This window comes from Scomber scombrus, chromosome 16, assembly GCF_963691925.1.
Source record: "Scomber scombrus chromosome 16, fScoSco1.1, whole genome shotgun sequence".
NCBI lineage: Eukaryota > Metazoa > Chordata > Actinopteri > Scombriformes > Scombridae > Scomber > Scomber scombrus.
This window is the reverse complement of record NC_084985.1, coordinates 7,744,822-7,763,621: the sequence shown is the minus strand read 5'-3', so window position 1 is coordinate 7,763,621 and position 18,800 is coordinate 7,744,822. Positions and strand designations below refer to the sequence as shown.

The window sequence follows — 18,800 nt, the reverse complement described above, 5'->3', positions numbered from 1 at the left end:
ATTGTCATATAATTATTGCATCATTACACCTAATTTCTTAAGATCTTAAGACTCAGAGACAAATCAACTTTACATAATGAATAAACTAAGTCAAATAGTGCTTTAAGTAGCCAACAAAGGCAAGAAGGCACTAAGTAAAAAGTCTGTTTACATAGTAATTATGAGGTCTTGAGTGCTAAGAACATGTAAATATACATGGACAATTTGGCAAGTACACTCACCTCTGACTGTTGGCATGAATGTTAAACACATTTTCTATGTTGCTGAAGGTAGAGGAGCCATCTTAAAACATTTATGGTACCACTTTCTCATAAGGTTCCCTTTATAAATGGTTTATAAGCATGAATTAATGACTCAATTAATGGTTAATAAGTAATTAATAAGCATGTTTTTGGAAAGTGAAATATTTCTTCTTTCTATTCACTTTCCTAAAGAACTGGAAAAAGCAAATGTTATGATGGTATGGAAAGGAGGGATTTTTCACAACCTGGCAACCCATAAATTATTCTTATTAATGGACTATGATTGATTTATAAAGCTTAATGAATGATTAATTCATCATTATTTTGTGCATGATAGCAAACATGCTTGTTTGGTAGAGTCTGCAGCAAAAATCACATCATCATCATTGTTTTTATATGTTGTTTTTTGTGTGAAAATGAAATACAAAAATACCACTCCCACTAAAGTCGTGACTAATATTGCGATAACTGACAACATTTTTTTGCATATCATTCATTATCCAAATAACAGGAGATGTATTATTATGATGTATTTATTTATTGATAATGGGAGAGCTACACAGATGCCTACAAATCATATTTTTCAGTTAACATTAAATGCAAAAAAAAAAACCCCACTACCACAAAAATCGAGACTCGTAATAAATCACAATATAATATCTGACAAAATAATCACGTCGTTGGTGGTTTTTTTTGCCTGTCATTCAGCTCTACGGGGAAGCCAACAACAACACCACAAAGACAGAATGACAACACTGACAACAATAATAATCTTGTTATTCCAGTTGTTATATTAGACTTCATTACAATGACAGTTGATCGTTTAATTGTGTCACACCTTGTACTTACTACATATTACATACAACGCCCTTAATACTAGAAAAACAACACAGTGTCTTTAATAATATTGCTTTTTTTTATGCAGGTGGTGGTTCAGCCATGTTGCCATGTTTTTGCAGCTCATTCTGTCAAGTTTCTGCACACAAATCCTGCAGCTAAGTCATATCTTCCTCCTCCTGTTCAACTTCAAAGCCAGTCCGCGCTTTTTCTTTTCTTTTCTTTTCTTTTCTTTTATTTCTTTCCTTCCTCTCACCACCCCACCCCTCTGTCTATCTCTCTCTCTCTCTCATTTTATTTGCTGAAAGCTCAGCCCCCGTCACAGCACCTCCAGGAAATGGAGGAGCAGAGCTGATGAGTGTGTCGCTGCAGGGCGGACAGCAGCAGCAGCAGCAGCAGCGGGACTGGGAGGAGAAACGAGCAGCAGCAGCTACAGGCGTCACCGGCAACTTTTTCTAGCACTTGAAGGTATCTCTACACACTTTTTATCATGCACTATGTAACATTTAAGGACTCTGGGGAAGTCGAGCTTTCCGTTTATTGTGTGTTTTTGTCGCCTGCGTGGTCGCTACAGTGTTTTATTTGTTAGTTGGGGTTTGTAGCGGAAGATGATGGGCTTGGCTATCCCCGAGTTTCGAATCGGTTTCTTCTCTTTACATACAAAAAAAACAAGACAAAAACTCCACTTTTTCTTCATTTTCTGCACTTTTCTGATCATTTTCTCCGCAGGAAAGTATCAACAGGTGAAGATGAGCGACGCGAATCAACCTAAAGTTGAACTTTTTGTGAAGGTAAGCTATTGAATGATGACACAAGAAATAGGGGCGAGAAAAAAAAAAGCCACCGTCACACACACACACACACACACACACATACACACAAATACACACACGCCCAGAAAGTGGCTGACACGAGGGCGACGACATAAACGTGACATTAGTTTATTTAAAGCTGCACACAGTTTCTTTTATCTAATCATTTAATCAGTTTCTTGTGTGTGTTTTGTTGCATGTTTTGTTATTTCTGGCTGATAACTTGTCATTACACTGCCTCATTTTTGGTAGAAGGGGGTATAATGTCACCTTGGCTGTATTATACTTTCATTAGACTATATATTCATGTGTGTGTGTGTGTGTGCTCTGTAATATTCATGTCAGTCAGACCACCTCTGCTGACTCACTGGGCTTATAAACGACAGCAAGTCTAATCTCATTAAATGCACATTAAGATAACAAGCAGGCCACTTTAATCTATATTTAGTATATTGGCCAGCTGGGTTAATCCCATTTTCTTACAGCCAAAAAACATCCTCTACAATAACCAATATGTCTGTTTTTTTTCCTTTTTCTCCTCCTCCCTCCCTTCCTCTCATGCCTTCACTTCATGCTCTTACACAAGTTTCCATAATGATTCCTCTGTATGAACATGTGAACATGTGCACCACCCTCTACTTTTTTTTTCTCTCTTCCTCCAAAGGGTGAAAGATGCTGTTGTAACTTTTCTAAAGGTTTCCAGTCAAGCTCCTCAATGACACTTGATACTCTTAATTAACAGAATATCTGATTATAGTTTCACATGGGCCTCGGGAACAGTAAGAGGTCCTGAAGGAGATGGTGTGACTTAACGTTAAACATGGTCCTCTACAGCCATGCTGAAACACTTTAGAGCTGTATGTTACCAGAGTAGCCAACAAGCTATACTTTAATTCAAAAATGGTTTATTGTGCTCTTAGGTCGCCAGTTAACCATTAATTTAATTATGGATTAACCTGTTGATCATTTTCTCAGTAGGAAAAATCGCCTGTCACCATTTTCCACCTTCAAATTGATTGTTATATCCAAACCAACAATCCACAACTCAAAGATATTTCATTTATTATCACATACCGCTGAAACAATAAGTCTCTTAAGTGTTAAAGTGTGTTAACAGATATCAACCAGCTGCTATTTTGATATTCAATTAATCGTTTAAGTAATTTTTCAACCAAAAAAATGCCAAACACTCCTAAGTTTCAGCTGCTCAAGTGTGCCGATTTGCTGCGTTTGTTTGTCTTTTTTGTGATAGTAAATCAAGAAAATGAATATTTTATAATCAAGAAAAGACACGTGAGGATGTCATATAGGAGTTTTAAGTTTTTTTCTATTTTTTGGATATTTCAGGACCTAATAATGAATCAATTAATGGGAAAAGTATTATAATTGAAGACCTTCATATTTGAAAAGCTGAGTTCTTGATGTATTCACTTTAAAAAACGACTTCTGGTGTAAAAAATAACACAAACGTAGTCGAGACTTGATCAGGTTTGAACTTGTGTGTTCAAACTTGAGGTTTGATATTTAATGCAACAGAGCTGAGCGACCTGAGTTTACCTCACCAGCTCTTTTTTTTTAGCTCCTTTTCATCTCCTCCCTTCTGCTCTTGCTCGTAAACAAGGTTTAGAGCTCTGCATGAGGTTTTCCAAAGAGTTTAAGGTTGACGTGTGTGTGATAATCTTTTTTTTTTTTCACAGTGTGTGTGCTGATCTTGCAGCTCGGTCAGAGAGTAGAGTTAATTTAGTTTTTCTCGATGAAAACAGAGAACATTTGAGCACAAAACACTCCTCAAACACTACATAAGATGCTAAAATAAGCGTACTTTCGGTTTTTGTGCATTGCAGGCGGGCAGCGATGGTCAGAGCATTGGCAACTGTCCCTTCTCCCAGCGTCTCTTCATGGTGTTGTGGTTGAAAGGAGTGACCTTCGACGTTACCACAGTGGACATGAAGAGGTGATAAAACTGGTCTTTCATGAGTTTATATGTGTGTGTGTGTGTGTGTGTGTGTGTGTATGAGTGTGTTTTCTCTTTCACAGCCCTGCAGGTTTTCTACTGGCACAACAGAGGAATGTCCGCCTACTGTTTTAAAGCTCCCAAATGTAGCGTGCAGTAAAAGAGCGGTGGGGAGTTGCATTTAGTAAACAGGTGTTAAAAGATATACACATCGATGTGAGTGAAAGGCTGCAAAATGAGTAATTTCCTGTTTGTTTTCTTACTTAAATTCTCCTTATCTCCTTCCCCTTTTTTATTCTTCCACTCCTCTCTTTCTGTAACATTTCTCTTGACTCTCCCTTTCTTCCTCTTTCTCCTCCTGTATGTCCGGCACTGACTTTTCCATCCTTCCATCTACCTGCAGGAAGCCAGACATCTTGAAGGACCTTGCCCCCGGTGCCCAGCCTCCCTTCCTGTTGTACGGCAGCGAGGTGAAAACCGACACCAACAAGATCGAGGAGTTCCTGGAGGAAAACCTGAGCCCCCCGAAGTAATCACTCCCCTCCATCTGTTTCCCTGTGATACTTCATTTTCCTCCTCTTCTATTTTTACCGTCTTATATATTTATTTCTCTTGTTTTTTTGTTTTTTTTAAGGTATCCCCGTTTGGCTGCTCGTAACCCAGAGTCCAACACGGCCGGCATGGATGTCTTCTCCAAGTTCTCCGCTTACGTGAAGAACTCAAACCCTCAGACCAATGAAAGTGAGTCAAACCTCATCTCTCCACATCTGAGGTGTCATTTCAGGTCTTTACAATAAGATGAAAAGCTTTGCTTCACCTTTATCTTTGACTTTTTTGGGGGGAGGGGGGGGGGGGGGGGGGTTTCTTTTTGGTGCCACTGCCTGTAACAAATGCGGCTGAGCTCTGATAGAAAACCAGCAGGGAGCGGTCGTGCTAATAACATTACAGTCTGAGCTTTTCTGCCTGGCTGCAAATAGGTCACCTGCTGCTCTGTGTGTTTAGCCAAAGTGTGTGATAGGGATCTCGTGGGAAAAGTCACTTTTGTTGGGTGAAATCTGTGCATTCATTGGGGTTAAACTCATTCATTTATCACAGTAAAAAAAACTAGAGATACAAGCTGTTCTGTTTTAGCTGTTTAACTTCTTTTAAATGAGTATTTTCTGTACATGCTCATGTGCTCAGATCTAGAGAAAGGCCTGCTGAAGGCTCTGAAGAAGCTGGATGACTACCTCGGCTCTGCACTTCCTGACGAGATCGACGAGAATAGCGCTGATGACGTCACTTCCTCGTCCCGCCCCTTCCTGGACGGCCAAGAGCTTACTCTGGCTGATTGCAACTTGCTGCCTAAGCTCCACATCATGAAGGTAATCTTCAGCTTTAATGCAGTTACAGTGTGCGGCTTAGATTGAATAAATTACAAGGTTGAGTTTGTTTCTCTTTCTTTTTTTTTAAATTATTTTGTTCAAGCAACTCTTCCTCTTTTTTTTCTCCCCCTGCTGCAGGTTGTGTGTTTAAAATACAGGAACTTCAGCATCCCTCAGTCTCTGACCAACCTGTGGAGGTACCTGAACGCAGCGTACGCCCGGGAGGAATTCTCCTCCACCTGCCCGATCGACGAGGAGGTCCACATCGCCTACTCCTCTGTAGCTAAAGCTCTCAAGTAGGAGAAGAAAGGAGGGTTACAATTCATGATGAATAAAAAACACCGTTAGAACAACTTTTAAAATATAAAAAAAGCACACAAACAAACAAACGAACATGTAGTTTATCACCTTTCATAACACGACTCAATACAGCTGGTTTACCATCGCCAAACAATACTCTTACATTTTTTCTGATGTGGTTTTTGCCTCAGTGGATCAATTCACACTGTAAGAAAAACAAGGAAGCGATCGCAGCAGATAAGCTGATATAATAAAAAAACATGTGCACACACACACACACACACACACACAAAAAGAAATGTCAGCTGTGGTTACATTTTATTTTGCTGACATGCTGGTTGACCACACACACATATCTAAGGACATAAATGTGGACACTTCTACACACACACACATATAAAACTACAGCCTTGCTTCGTGTACAGTTTAACCGTCGATAAACACACACACTGTAATGTCAGAAATGTTTCTTTTAAATTAGCTAACGCCCTCACTTCTTCTTCTCCATTTCTCCATGACCGTCACTATTATCCTTAATGTTTCTTTTGGGAGATTCAACAACAGACACAAAGCTGCCTCTCAGATCAGATCAAGCCTCACACAAGCTGATTCAACTCAAACATTCACAGCAGCACCAGCTCACCTGCCAAAAAATGTCTTCACATTGACTTTCTGCTATCAAGGGGAACAAGGCCTTTTAAAAAAATGTTTTACAGTTTCATTGTTATTAACGCCAACTCGTGTTTTTAAATGTTTATTCTTTATAGTGCACCTCAGGGAGGAAAAGGGGGGGTGCTTTTCTTTTCTAGGCCTGCAGACCGGGTCTCGCTTTAAGGAGGCAGAGCTGAAAACAGTTACAGACAGGAAACTATTTCAATAGACTCGGGCTTCCCCTTTCTGTGCTCCCATAGCAGGCGTGAAAGGATTATTCAAGATTACTGAGCTTGTTATGATCCACTGTAAAAGCCTCTTGCCAACAGTTTGTTTAATTCTGCATGTCATGTATGAAGGACGTTTAGTTTTTTTTTTTTTTTTTTTTTGTTGTATCTTTTATAAAAAGACGTGAGATTAGATTGTGAGAGAGTTTGAAGATAGCGTGGATGAAGGAATGAAGGTGACGCTGTGCAGCCCCGGGGGCACATGGCCTGTTCTGTCACATGTTTCTCTTTCTTTCTTTCTTTCTTTCTGAGTCGGGGGGAAACAGCAGGAAGTCTAATATAAGCACATATAATGTTAAAATTAAAATAAAGCATTGGTAGCTTGAGCGTGTAGGATGTCATTAATTACAGGATAAGGCTGGCGTTATTCTATATTTCATTTTAAAGTGTCGTCAAATTTCGTGAAAAGACTAAAACAGGTTTTCGGAGCTTGATTGACAGCTGTGAGCTCCCACCCCTAACTTTTACCTCCTCTGATTGGTTACTGGTTGTACTTTGGACCATATTTCAACTTAAATATGAGAAAAAACTTACATACTGTAGCTTTTTAAGTTTTCATATAGCACCATTATTGGGTTAAAACTTTTTTTATGACTAAAATCTAAAGTCAGACTCATTAGCCTCAGCTCACAACAGTGTAATAATCTATATGAGGCAGAGAGATGATACTCAGTGTTCGTTTTTCTCTTTTGATGGGATTTTTTTTTTTGACAATTGGGAAAATATTAAATATCAGTTAGACTTATGTGTGCTTGTCATGTGTTTCCAGTAGATTTAATCCACTGTGGGAGCTTTTTTTTTTTTTTTACTAGACTTGAAATCGAACCGCTGGAAAAAACTGGAACTAGCAGCTTGTGTTGATTTTATTAAACTGTACGGCAAGTAAGATTTAATTTAGAGGTTGTTTAAATGTCTCTTGTTGGGAGCCCAAGATAGCCTGAAGTTTCATGTCTCTCATATTTTTAAAAAAAGAAAAGAAACCTAAGTGCAATTTTGAATCGGATTGAAAAGACAATCTTTAACAGTGTTTTGATTTATATTCTATACGTCCAGTGTGAGCACAGTTGTTTAACTCCTCCTTTTCTGACCTGCTAGGTATTGAACACAAGTGTTGATCAAACAGATGATATATTTTACTTGACTGAATTGTTGTAGACTTTCATTTATTTTCTCAAGAAAACAATGGACCGATTGTTCTTGTTATTGTTTTTTTTTTAAAAAGGGAGCGTGTCTGATTAATGCCAGTGCTGATATATATATCCGAATGTTTTCTTATCGTAGGATTTGATACAATTTCAGGGACCATTAAATGTTAAAAATGTTAACTTTTATTTAGATTTGTTTCTCACCTCACTGTTTTTAACTCTGTTTTATCTTCCTGCAATGTATTGTATTTGTTATGAGACCTATATCTATACTTTTCACTTTGTTTCCTACCTTTATGCATTTCCCTCCAAATATTTTAGCCTTTTTTTGTCTCTTTTTTGTTGTTGTGTTGTCTGCATCTTAATCGAAAGCAGTCGCACTTCAATGTCCACAGCATGAAAACCTCTGTGGAGACTAAAAATAGTAGATTTAAAAACAAAGACAATCAAACTAATAGCACGGCTGGAAGTTTCCAATATGTATTTTGTACTTTTAAAAGCCCTTATGAAGACACATTCATCTATTAATAACCCAATAAAACAATCTTAATAATAAAGTGTGTTTTTATTTCTTTACTTTTTAACATTTTTTGAGGGTAATATCATTGAAATAGCCGAGAAACGTACAAAAAGGTGCATTTCTACTCCATAACAGCAGTGACTTTAAACATTCAAGTATAATAATGTTAAAAAAAAACATGAACACAGCAAATCCACATAAATACAGTAAAATAAGAAGCATTTATTCGCTGTAGTTTTATTAAGGTTAAAGTTTAATTAGCCTCATTATTATCATTAATGTCATTTAGAGATGCACTGATATATGTGGGAGTATTAAAGGTTTTATCCAAAAAACAAAGCGGTGTATATTTTGAGTTTCAAAACAGCTGGCGACACATTTTACATGGAAATCATCATGTTTGACTTTCCATTTCTTCTCAGTACTCTTCTTTTTTTTTTTTTCCTTTTTCCATGTTGGCTCCAAAGTTGAAGTCTAAAGTTCATTCGTGACCTTCGGAAACCAGCAGTTGATTAAACCATCTGGTCAGTCGATCAGTCGATCAACAGGAAATACACGGCAACTGAGCAATATATCATATATCTAATCCTATTTGACAGTGAATTCAGTATCTTTGGTTGATGGTGAGTTTCTTTTGTCAACTTTATTTTTTAAGGTCAAGAATGAACTTTTTAGCCAAAATTTGGGGGAAAAATAAACCTTAAAATACTTCGAAATGGAAATTTGGACATCTACGTTTGCAGAGCAGCCACTTGAGGTGAGATTGTTTTATCAGCTGTTTATTTTTGTGTCAGTTTTGTATTTTTCTAACTATATTTGGACAGTTTTATCATCTTTTTTTATATATATATATTTCGCCTCACACAACCGTCAAATCATGTGCTAAAAATAAACATTTGACATAAGACGTGTATAAAAATAGTAAGTTTATCAGATGCATTTTTACCAAGACTTGTTGATTTTTGGGTAATACTTTGAGTAAAATAATATAAAAGAAACAATCACTGCATCATTAAAATGTATAACTCATCATTGAGTGACGACTGCATCACGTTCACTGTTAATTCTCTCTTTGCTTTTGTCTGTCAGTGTACATTTTTACACAATGTCTCCCAGGTCATCTTCGGCGTGACCCCTGCTTGATCTCCACCTTCATCATCATCTTCATCATCATCATCTCTGCTGCTCAGGCCAGCAGGAGACTGAGCGCAGGCAGCAGGCAGAGCACCACTCGTCCCCAGCTGAGGGCAGCAGCGGTCACAGCCGCGTTACACAGGTCCGTATCACAGCAGACGTTGGTGTAGTTGAAGTACAGACCTGTGGTGAATTTCTGCCCACTAATGCCACACTGGGTGGGAAGAGCGCAGCTTTTCTCGTACATCGTCACCTGTAGAGGACCTACGAGGGCGGAGAGAAGAGAGGAAGTTATACTGGTCCGTGCTATAATGGATGAAGACTACGGAAGCAAAGAAAGGACATAATTAGGATTTCAAGCTGCTGAATAACAACCACAAAATACTTAATATTAAATATGAAATACAGTTTAATTTATAGTACAGTAACTTAGTTTATATTTTGAAGTCTCCTGTTTAAATTTCTAAAAGCATTTCAAGTTTTGTCATTGCAAAAATGTTCGATTGATTATCCTCGTTAGCCCTAATGATCACGTTTGATTCTGAGCAAACTACATATACTGAATATGTATATTTTTTACATAACCCGAATTTTATATAAAAAAAGTCAAATTTGAGAACTGAAATATATATATTTTAATATAAGAAACTTCAGTGATCATAAATATGTATATAAATATATATAAATAGTGAATATTTCAAGTACTGTAAACTTATATTTAAACTAAAAAATATCAGAAAACATACATAGTGTAGCTTTAAGTCTTTCTACAGCATCATTATTGGTTCAAAACTTATTTTTACAACTAAAATCTAATCCATTCCTATTAGCCTCAGCCTTAAAGATGAGACTTCAAACAACATAAATCACTGTTGATTTATATTCTGTGTTTCAAACTCAGCTGCGATTCATTCAGTCGGCCTTTCGGTGCTTTCATTTAACACCCATTAATTTTGCTCCATTTGGTTGAGTTTAATGTAGCATTAACATGTTTCACAATGAGTAATTTCTCTAAAATACAACATTACTTTTCTAGTATATTGATTAAAAGAAGAAGTTAATCTTCCACTAAAAGCCTCACTCTGTCTCACACACTGTCATTACACTGACGCTGATGAGAAACTAACCTGAAAAGGAAGTGAGAGTGTTTTGACAGCCTTTTATCTGAGTCATTTAACAAATCGTAGAGGTGTGGGGGGGGGGGACTTTGAATAATCATTTTCCAGGTCAGGTGATTCAGGAAGAAGGAAGCATGAGTTTAAACTCACGTGCTGTTTTCAAAGTGTAACGCCTGAAATAAAAAGAGATACATAAAACCTGGGAATGTTGGCATGTTTCTGGACGACTCTCCTCACATGACGCTCACATGCAAAAAACTGTGTTTACAGCTCAGTTAAAGTGCATGTGAGTAAAGGGGGCTTTTATATCCTTTGATGAGACACAGCCAGCATTTTGCCCCACCCTAGTCCGGAGCCCAGTGAGCTATTTTTAGACATAATTTGATGGCATCACAGGCTTTAGTGAGCTGACAACCGGCCTGATGAGAAATGGTGCTGAGATCTGATCCACTGAGTCACTCTTTTGTCTCGTTTAGTTTTTTTACAATCGGAAAGTCGAGAAAGGTTAAGGCCTGAGAGAAGCCTCCCAAAAAAACAACAACCACATGTTTAAATTTTTAATAGTTTTAGTATCCCTAACATCAATAAATAAGAGATTTAACAGTGTGGACTGCAAATATTTGGACAGTGATATTGTTTTGGCTCCGTGCTGCAGAGGAAAGTCCCAAAAAAATGAGGTTTATGGAGTTTATCTGGACAACTCTGCAGAGTAGAAACCCGTTTTTTACATCAGTCTGTGTTCCACATTTAAGAATTTTCCATGTTAACCAGATAACTCAATAAACCTTCATTTCAGAGCAAAGCTTTCATATAAAACCATGACTATGAGCTTAAATTGCTGATTCACAGCTTTAAAGGGATTTGGCCTATATTGTGTGAACAGTGTCGGGATTGTAACTACAAAAAAAAAAAAAAAAACGGAGTTCAGTTTCTGCGGAGTTCTTCATGATGTGGGTGAGTGGCGCCATCAAATAAAAGAGAGTCAGCACTTTCACTCTTATATCCATGGTTTCTCTTCAACTCCGGTGGGCTGGCAGAACAAAAAAAAGAAAAGCCAAAACAAAACTGTCCTTATACTTTACAGAAAGGAGAATACATTTCTCAAATCTTCTCCCAGACAAACACTCTACAATGAGGCTTTGTCTGCCAATTTGTGATCCATCGCTGCCCCAGATTCTTTGAAAATAATCTAATCTGCAGAAAAGAAAAGATACAGATAAACTCCCTCACAGTCTCTCTCTCTCTCTCTCTCTCTCTCTCTCTCTCTCTCTCTCTCTCTCTCTCTCTCTCTCTCTCTCTCTCTCTCTCTCTCTCTCTCTCTCTCTCTCTCACCTCGTATTCCCGTCGCAGTGCTCGACAGGCAGAGTTGTCCAGCCGGGCATTCCTGGGGAAACTTTAGGCAGTCCAGAGGAGAGATGGAGGGGAACACGCAGGTGTAACAGTGCAAACAGGCTTGAGGGAAAAGAAAAAAACAAATATCAAGAAACTTATTGTGAATGTTACCTAACTGAGACAGGATACCAATATTGTGTGATATCAATTAATGTAAATTTTTTCACAAGGATCCTTCATATTTGGTTTTCAGTACAAACTATTGAAGGGAGAAACATTAACCCTTACATACTGTTCATACTGACTCATTTTTACAATTGAGATCTGTAAAAACACCCTATACACATTTCTATTGGCCGGTCTTTTCCTAAAATCTAAATGTCTACATTTAACCTGTGTTTATTAAAAAACTGACTGATACACCAACAGGCTCTATTTTCTTTGTTTTTGTGATTATGTCTACATTGTGCAGACAGGTCACACTTTAAATCAGAAGAAAATAATCAATCATTATTAAGTGATCATTAACTCAGGCTAGTTTAAGGGACTTTTTAACAGCTCCAGTAGCGATAAATCTGTATTAATCAAAAGATTAAGATCAAAATTATAAAGACAAAAAAAACACAATTCAAACTGTTAGCACATTAACGCCAAGAAAAGCTTAAAAATGCAACAAAACTTTCCGAATACAGTAAAAATAGTTTCGAAAATATTTTTTGTAGATGTTTGGATTTGATCTAATAACTCTTTTACACAATTACTTTCACATAAAAGCACTTTTCCTCCCAAATTTAACATTAAACAAGATCTCTTTACGTTGCTATTTGATAGATCTAAAACCAAACTGATAATGAAGTTTGATTTATTTAAAAAAAAAAAGCAAATTATGGAAGTTTTAGTCTTCTCCGAGTCCTTCAAATCATCAAATAACTGATGATTTTTGCACCAGATTTGCGTCTTGTATGTCCCACATACTTGCCAGAGGAAGACAACATAGGAGCACAATCAGAAGAAGTGAACGAGGCATGATGCTTCCAGTCAGAAGTCCTAAATAACGTTAATGTTTATTCCTCAAGCGCCTCCAAAGAAATCGTCGTCGTTGGAAGTCCAAAGCCCACACCCTCGATGTCAGCTCTTCTTCTGCTGTATTTTTGGGTTTAGCTGATTAAGTAGTACGTCCTCAAAATGTAATTTTTATTGTCAGCACCCCTGTGTTCACCTCTGGGTTTTTTCTCCTTGTGTCACTCTTGGTCTTGGCCTCTATGTTTTGTCGTAGGCCTGACTTAGACAAAAAAAAAAAATACTCCTCCCTAAAACTTTTAATTTAATTTGGAGAGGTAATAACGATCAGCTGAGACGGGTAAAGACGGCCAAAGAATGTAGGTTTGGCGTTCGTTTTTGTATCATAGTGGGTGTGTCACGATAAAAAAAACAGCGTTTTAGTCAAAGTTGCTGGCTCATTAGTTGAAAGGATGAATAAGGATACCGGTACGTTAGTGTTTAAAGGAAGTGACAAACAAAGTAGAAACAGAAAGGAAGTATTTAAGAGACACTGAGCCAAATAAGTGGACTTGTACTTCTCTGGTAAGCTCGATGGCAGTCAGCAGAAAGAGACTTTATGGCAAAGTGTGATGAATGTTTAAGATCTGCTCCTACTGTAGGTGACCTCTGACCTTACTACAGAGGAGGATAAGCAATAAGATCATTTATCTATCTGTGGTGTTGCATGAAAGAAATACTGAAGATATCATGATAAAGCGGGTTGGGTTTGTATATAGATGACAGATGAGATGAGTTAATTGTTTCTTAGTTTAATTATAGAGTCTAACACCTTATACAGGTGATAAAAAAGTGGATGAAACACTCACATATCTGAGAAACATTTGGGGAGATGTTGTGTAATTTTACTTTACAGGTTAGTGGATCTGTGTACTAACTTGAATTGAATTAAAGGATATGTTCACAATTTTTAGTTTTAACCCTATTCCTCTCAAAACAACAGCTGGGTGCCTAAATGAACATTTTCCTTGCTGTAATCATTCCCCCTGTTCATTCCCACCATTAGAAAATCCCTTCATAATAAACTTACAATGGAAGTGATGAAGGATAACGTATGGGAGGATTCAGCAGTCTGAGTTAGTCACACAGTCACAGTCTTTTTTTAGCAAAAAATGTCTCTCTTTGTGTCTCGGCAGGCAGTGTTTTCAGTGTTTAGAGTGGAAGGATAGTAACAAAAAGAGGGAATTTGGCAATAAAACGACAGTAAATTTAAAAGATATTGACTTGATTTGTCTAATTAGGACAGCTGAAGATTCATATTTGCTTCAGATAAACGTGTAAACACACTTTTGCACAGCAGGAGGACTGTGGATTTTGTCCCCCATCACTTACATTATAAGTTCATTATGAAGGGATCTCTAATAGTCAGTATGAACAGGAAGAATGATTACTAATGTATGTCAACATTAATTTGGGCTCCTGACTGTTGTTTTAAGACAGACTTGAAACATTGAGAGCCTGTCCTTTAAACATTGTCTTGCATTGTTTGAGATTGTGTGTAAGTATGAGAAATATTATCCTTTTTTTTTTGTCTAAATGAGGCATATTGTGTATGTGTTGATGCGTAAATGTGTGAGACAGCAGCTTCTGTAAAGAGCACAGTGGAGAAAAGAGTCAGCATCTTCGACAGCGAAAGAAACACGGAGAAAGACAGTCAGCATGTCAGATAGACAGAATCAGTGAGATGGAGAGCAGGCCAGTATAACCAAATTATCCTTCAGGGCGTAATAGGAGACGTGAGGGCAGCATGTAGGAACGGTCTGCTGACAGCTAGTCTTGTGATGGGTTGAGCCAAGCAGGCTCAGACTGAATAAGCTGTTTACTAGTTGATTAATTACACGGCAGCACACGGCCAAAAAAAACAGAAGACTCTCAGGAGAAGCTGTCAGACTCCTGCTACGCCTCTGACAAACTGTATTTACTAAACCTTTTCTTTCATTGCTCTGATTTACTGGCAGTAATAAGGATGTTAGAAGGATAATCAGTCCGACAACTCTTCTATAAGGCAGTTTTTGCCAGTTTCTTTGACTTTTATAAGGAATAAAATGGATCGTTATAGACTAATCATGAACTCTGAGGATTTGGTTTCTCTGGTGACACACAGATCGTAAACAGTGTCATTTCCCTGTTTCACTAATGTTGGTCAGGCCTGCAGTCGTTTCAGTCCTCATGCACATGTGACAAGTACTGTGTTCAACATGCCAAAATTAACACAACAGGAAATGATCTCATGATGCAAATCGCAGCTTGCTTGTTGCAAATTTAGAGAAACTGGCCCTCAGACTAGTTGTATTGACTCTTTATATCAATTCATTCATGACTTCAGTGGTGATAAATCTATATAAATCAAAAAGAATTATTAAGCCAAGTAACAAAAAACACCTAAAAATGCACCAAATCTCTTAAAATGTGTTTGGATTCATGAATTTGTCTTTTTTACACAATAACTATTACATGAAAGCAGTTTTTTTTTTTTTGCCTAATTTCAGCCTTGAATGAGCTAATGAAATGTAGTTGTTTGCATGTTTTTAAACTGGTATTAGATGTATTTTATTAGAGCTGCATCAATCAGTCAATTAGTCGATCAACAGAAACTCAATCTGCAATTATTTTTATGATCGATGAGTCATTTTGTGTAATTGTTTAAGAAAAAATGCACAAGATATTTTCCACAGTCTTCTAACCTTTTATCGACCAAACAACTAATTGATCGAAAAAAACAATCTACAGATTATTCGGTAATAAAAAATAACCCTTAGTTGCAGCCTTATACTTAATAAAACATAAAACTATGGTTGTATGCTCCTAACTGAGTGAAGAAATACAAACTAAAACTGATGAAGATGTTTGATAAAATGCAAATTCACTCAGTTAGGAGCGTAACTGATTCCATCATTGATATAAAAAACTGCAAAACTGGCCAAAAACTGGATTCCAGCAGAGCAGTTTATAAGCGACTCTAAATTACTAAAAGAAACTCGAACATCCACATAATTACTATGCATTTTGCTCCTGTGTAATTCAAAGTACATCACGTCCAGTTCTGCCAGCTGTAACAGGAGTGTTCTAGATATTTAAGGACAAAAGTACTGAATTATAATAAGAGGGGAGACTTTTTTCCTTCTCTTCTCCACAGACGGGGTACGTGGGGTGAACCTGCTGATGGTGTTTTTTTAACGGGGATGTTTTTTGTGTGTTGGCTGGAAGGATCTCAGCGGACAGATGGTGTTCTTTAATCCTGTCTGCACTGGTCTGTGTGCCGTCTACTTGTCCTCTCTTCCCTCCATCCCCCCCTTCCCGCCACACATCCCTCTGTTATTACATCACCCTCACATTTTCTGACTCTTTCTCTTCATTTGTTTATAAAACACACACACACACACACATATATATATTTCTTCTCTGTTGCTGAATACCTTCTGCATCTCTGCCTTTCTTGGCTGTAGTAACTAAATCGAGTCAGTAGAAGGAAATATTGAGCAGCTTTACAAAAAAGTAACCCCACACTCCCATGCGGACATCCACATTTATAAACTCACAGCTCACAGCCATCTGTTACCGAGGATGTGTTTATGCATGTTTATGCCACTGCTGTCCAAACCTGCAGCGATGTGTGGCCAAAGTTGAGCAAAAAAAAACCTTATTGATTGTAAACAAGATTCACACTGATGCCATTTTAAAGGGTTGTAATATAAACAGCAGAGCTTTTTCCTTTAGAGGCTGATGAAGCAACCTGTTTATCCAACATCATCTGACCCACATTTTCTGGAAAAGCCAGATTATTATTATTTTTTGTCGTGTCACACAGACAAACACTGCGGCTCAGTGGTACAGCGTGTACAAGCCTTAATCTGCGCTGACTTTGAATAGAAAGAGAGGAGAATGAAAGAATGAAAGAGAGAGAAAAAGAAGGCGATTTGACACATGTTTAGACAGCCTAGTGAGATAAATGAACTGGAAACTTGATGCAACCAATTATTTACAGCACTGTGGGAGAGGTGAGAGACATATTGACTTATTTGATTCACTGCAGACAGTCCTAAGTTTAGGCTTTAGTGTAATATTTAACGGGCAGATATAAGCAGATAGGAAAAGCTGTACAGTACCTGACCTTTCATAAACAATTCATCAGGATTATTAGAGGGGGTGGGGGGGGGGGGGGGTGAAATAGGAGCCCGTAATCCCAGGAAATCTAATAGAAAAACTCCATTAATTCAGTGTCTTAATACCAGGAAAGGGTGTCAGGGTAGGCTTATCGGCTACATGTGGCAAAAATAGGTTAATTTATGCAGAGATTGTCCAAAAACAGTGGTACGTTAAAATGTTTAATCCTACTCTGGTTGACTTCAAAATTTAGCATTTCTTTGACTGTAAATTATTATAAAGTCGCTAATAACAGTTTGCAGTAACCAGCCCAAAACTGATGGTAAGTTACCTTAAAAAAAACCTAGTTTAAACAGTAGCTAATGTTAGCTTAACTGTGAAGGGTTAACATTGAATGTTTAGGTAATACAGCTGAACTATTGCACTCCATCCTTTTGGATAGGTCACAATAATGTCTGTTATGATGCTAATGTATTCATTTTTTTATTTTTAAGTTGCTGTGATATAGTTGCTTTAACGTTAACTCTTATTCATTCTAGTTTTTACTTTGATCAGGTGGTTTTAAGTGTATGATAGGAAAATAAATGCCTATTTTAAAGAGAAATGTATTTTTCAACCTGGACCCTGTTTTCGCATCTTTTAAGTTTTTTCTACCAGTTGGGAAACGGTTATAAATCACTGATGGAAAATGATGTTTTACACACAGTAAACACTTGGTTAAGGTGAAGGAAACATCATGGTTTGGGTTAAAATGATCAATAAAATGATAAAGCTACTAACGTTACTTCCTTAAAGTTAGACAACCTTCATCATCTAGCCATCCATCCAACCCGCCAGCTCCAAACATGTGTTCCTTATACATACGTCATAGATGATGTCTGTCACTCAAATGTGGTGCAGGCAGAATACTACACTTCCAATTCAAATACATGCTTGAATATTTATCTTAGATTACGACAACTTAACTCAACGCAACAATTTTATTTGAGAATGAGACTTCTCGATTTATTAGACACAATAAAAAACAGACCGTATTAAGTGAAAAGTGAGGGTAAAAACATTTTATTCTCTGTATGATTCTTTCAATAATGTTATCAGACAGTTATAGTAACATCCTGAACCAGGGGCTAAAACGAGCACTTTTAGTGGACGGAAATTGACAGGCACAATTGCCCCAAGGGACAACGGTCCATTTAAGAGCTGTTGTAACGATCTCACTCAATACTGGACCAGTTTCAAAAATTGTTGTCTCCATTAGTCACTTAGACATAAAAACATAGGAGAACAAGATCCAGATTGAAGTTCCCCTTTAAGTTATCTTTTTTTTTTTATGAACTTGGAGATGATACTCTTCATCTTCAACAAAAAAAATGAATCTTTTTAATCAGACTTTTTGCTCCTGTGATGTAATTAGTGAGTATAAAGTGTCTATTGTGTAGTGCGGCTTCAGTATTGGTTGTAATTGATCAGAAATCAGTCTTGATTGACTCCCTGCAGGACGTGTGGGGGATGGGGGGGAGCTAGGTCAAGCTAGAGATACGCACGTGACGTACACCGGATGTTACGTATGTTAGCTTAACGAAATAAGAGCTCAACGATTATTAAATCTATTTTTAAAGAAGACGTCAATTTGGTTTGTTAACTTTTTGTGGTGACCTTTATAGAGCCAATTTCTAGGCAAGGCAGCTTTATTTATATAGTGCATTTCATATTCAGGCGCAATTCAATGTGCTTTACATTAAAACAAACATTTGACAGTAATTGGGGAAGAAATAAAAAATAAAAACATACAATTTGAAAAATAAAAATAAAACCCAATAATCGTAAAACAACAGTGGAAACATTAAAACATACAATTAAAAACAAAAACAAAACCCCACTAATAATAGAAAATAAAACAACTACAGAAAAATAGAAAGAGAGAAAAATGAAATAAAAACT

The 18,800-nt window shown here is 37.2% G+C and overlaps 2 protein-coding genes across 3 annotated transcripts in view; one reads left to right on the top strand and one right to left on the bottom strand.

Moving 5' to 3' along the window:
• clic1 (chloride intracellular channel 1) overlaps positions 1 to 8,149 on the top strand; it is a 99,589-nt gene extending 91,440 nt beyond the window's left edge. Inside the window, exons 2-8 of one of the 2 annotated variants that reach the window (XM_062435677.1) lie at positions 1,500 to 1,547; positions 1,809 to 1,870; positions 3,736 to 3,845; positions 4,249 to 4,374; positions 4,480 to 4,586; positions 5,028 to 5,209; positions 5,348 to 8,149. In XM_062435677.1, the coding sequence (XP_062291661.1) occupies positions 1,829 to 1,870; positions 3,736 to 3,845; positions 4,249 to 4,374; positions 4,480 to 4,586; positions 5,028 to 5,209; positions 5,348 to 5,509 (729 nt within the window). In that variant the 5' untranslated portion in view covers positions 1,500 to 1,547; positions 1,809 to 1,828 and the 3' untranslated portion in view covers positions 5,510 to 8,149. Of the gene's footprint in view, positions 1 to 1,455; positions 1,548 to 1,808; positions 1,871 to 3,735; positions 3,846 to 4,248; positions 4,375 to 4,479; positions 4,587 to 5,027; positions 5,210 to 5,347 lie in introns of those variants that run through there. The other variant, XM_062435678.1, reaches the window with a different exon arrangement.
• Positions 8,150 to 9,298: 1,149 nt separating this feature from the next.
• On the bottom strand, positions 9,299 to 12,723 carry LOC133997060 (prostate stem cell antigen-like). The gene is made up of 3 exons (XM_062436617.1): positions 12,672 to 12,723; positions 11,697 to 11,816; positions 9,299 to 9,510 (listed from the first exon to the last, which is right to left on the bottom strand). The coding sequence occupies exons 1-3, from the start codon at positions 12,721 to 12,723 to the stop codon at positions 9,299 to 9,301; spliced, it is 384 nt and encodes a 127-aa protein (XP_062292601.1).
• Between the last annotated feature and the right edge of the window lie 6,077 nt (positions 12,724 to 18,800).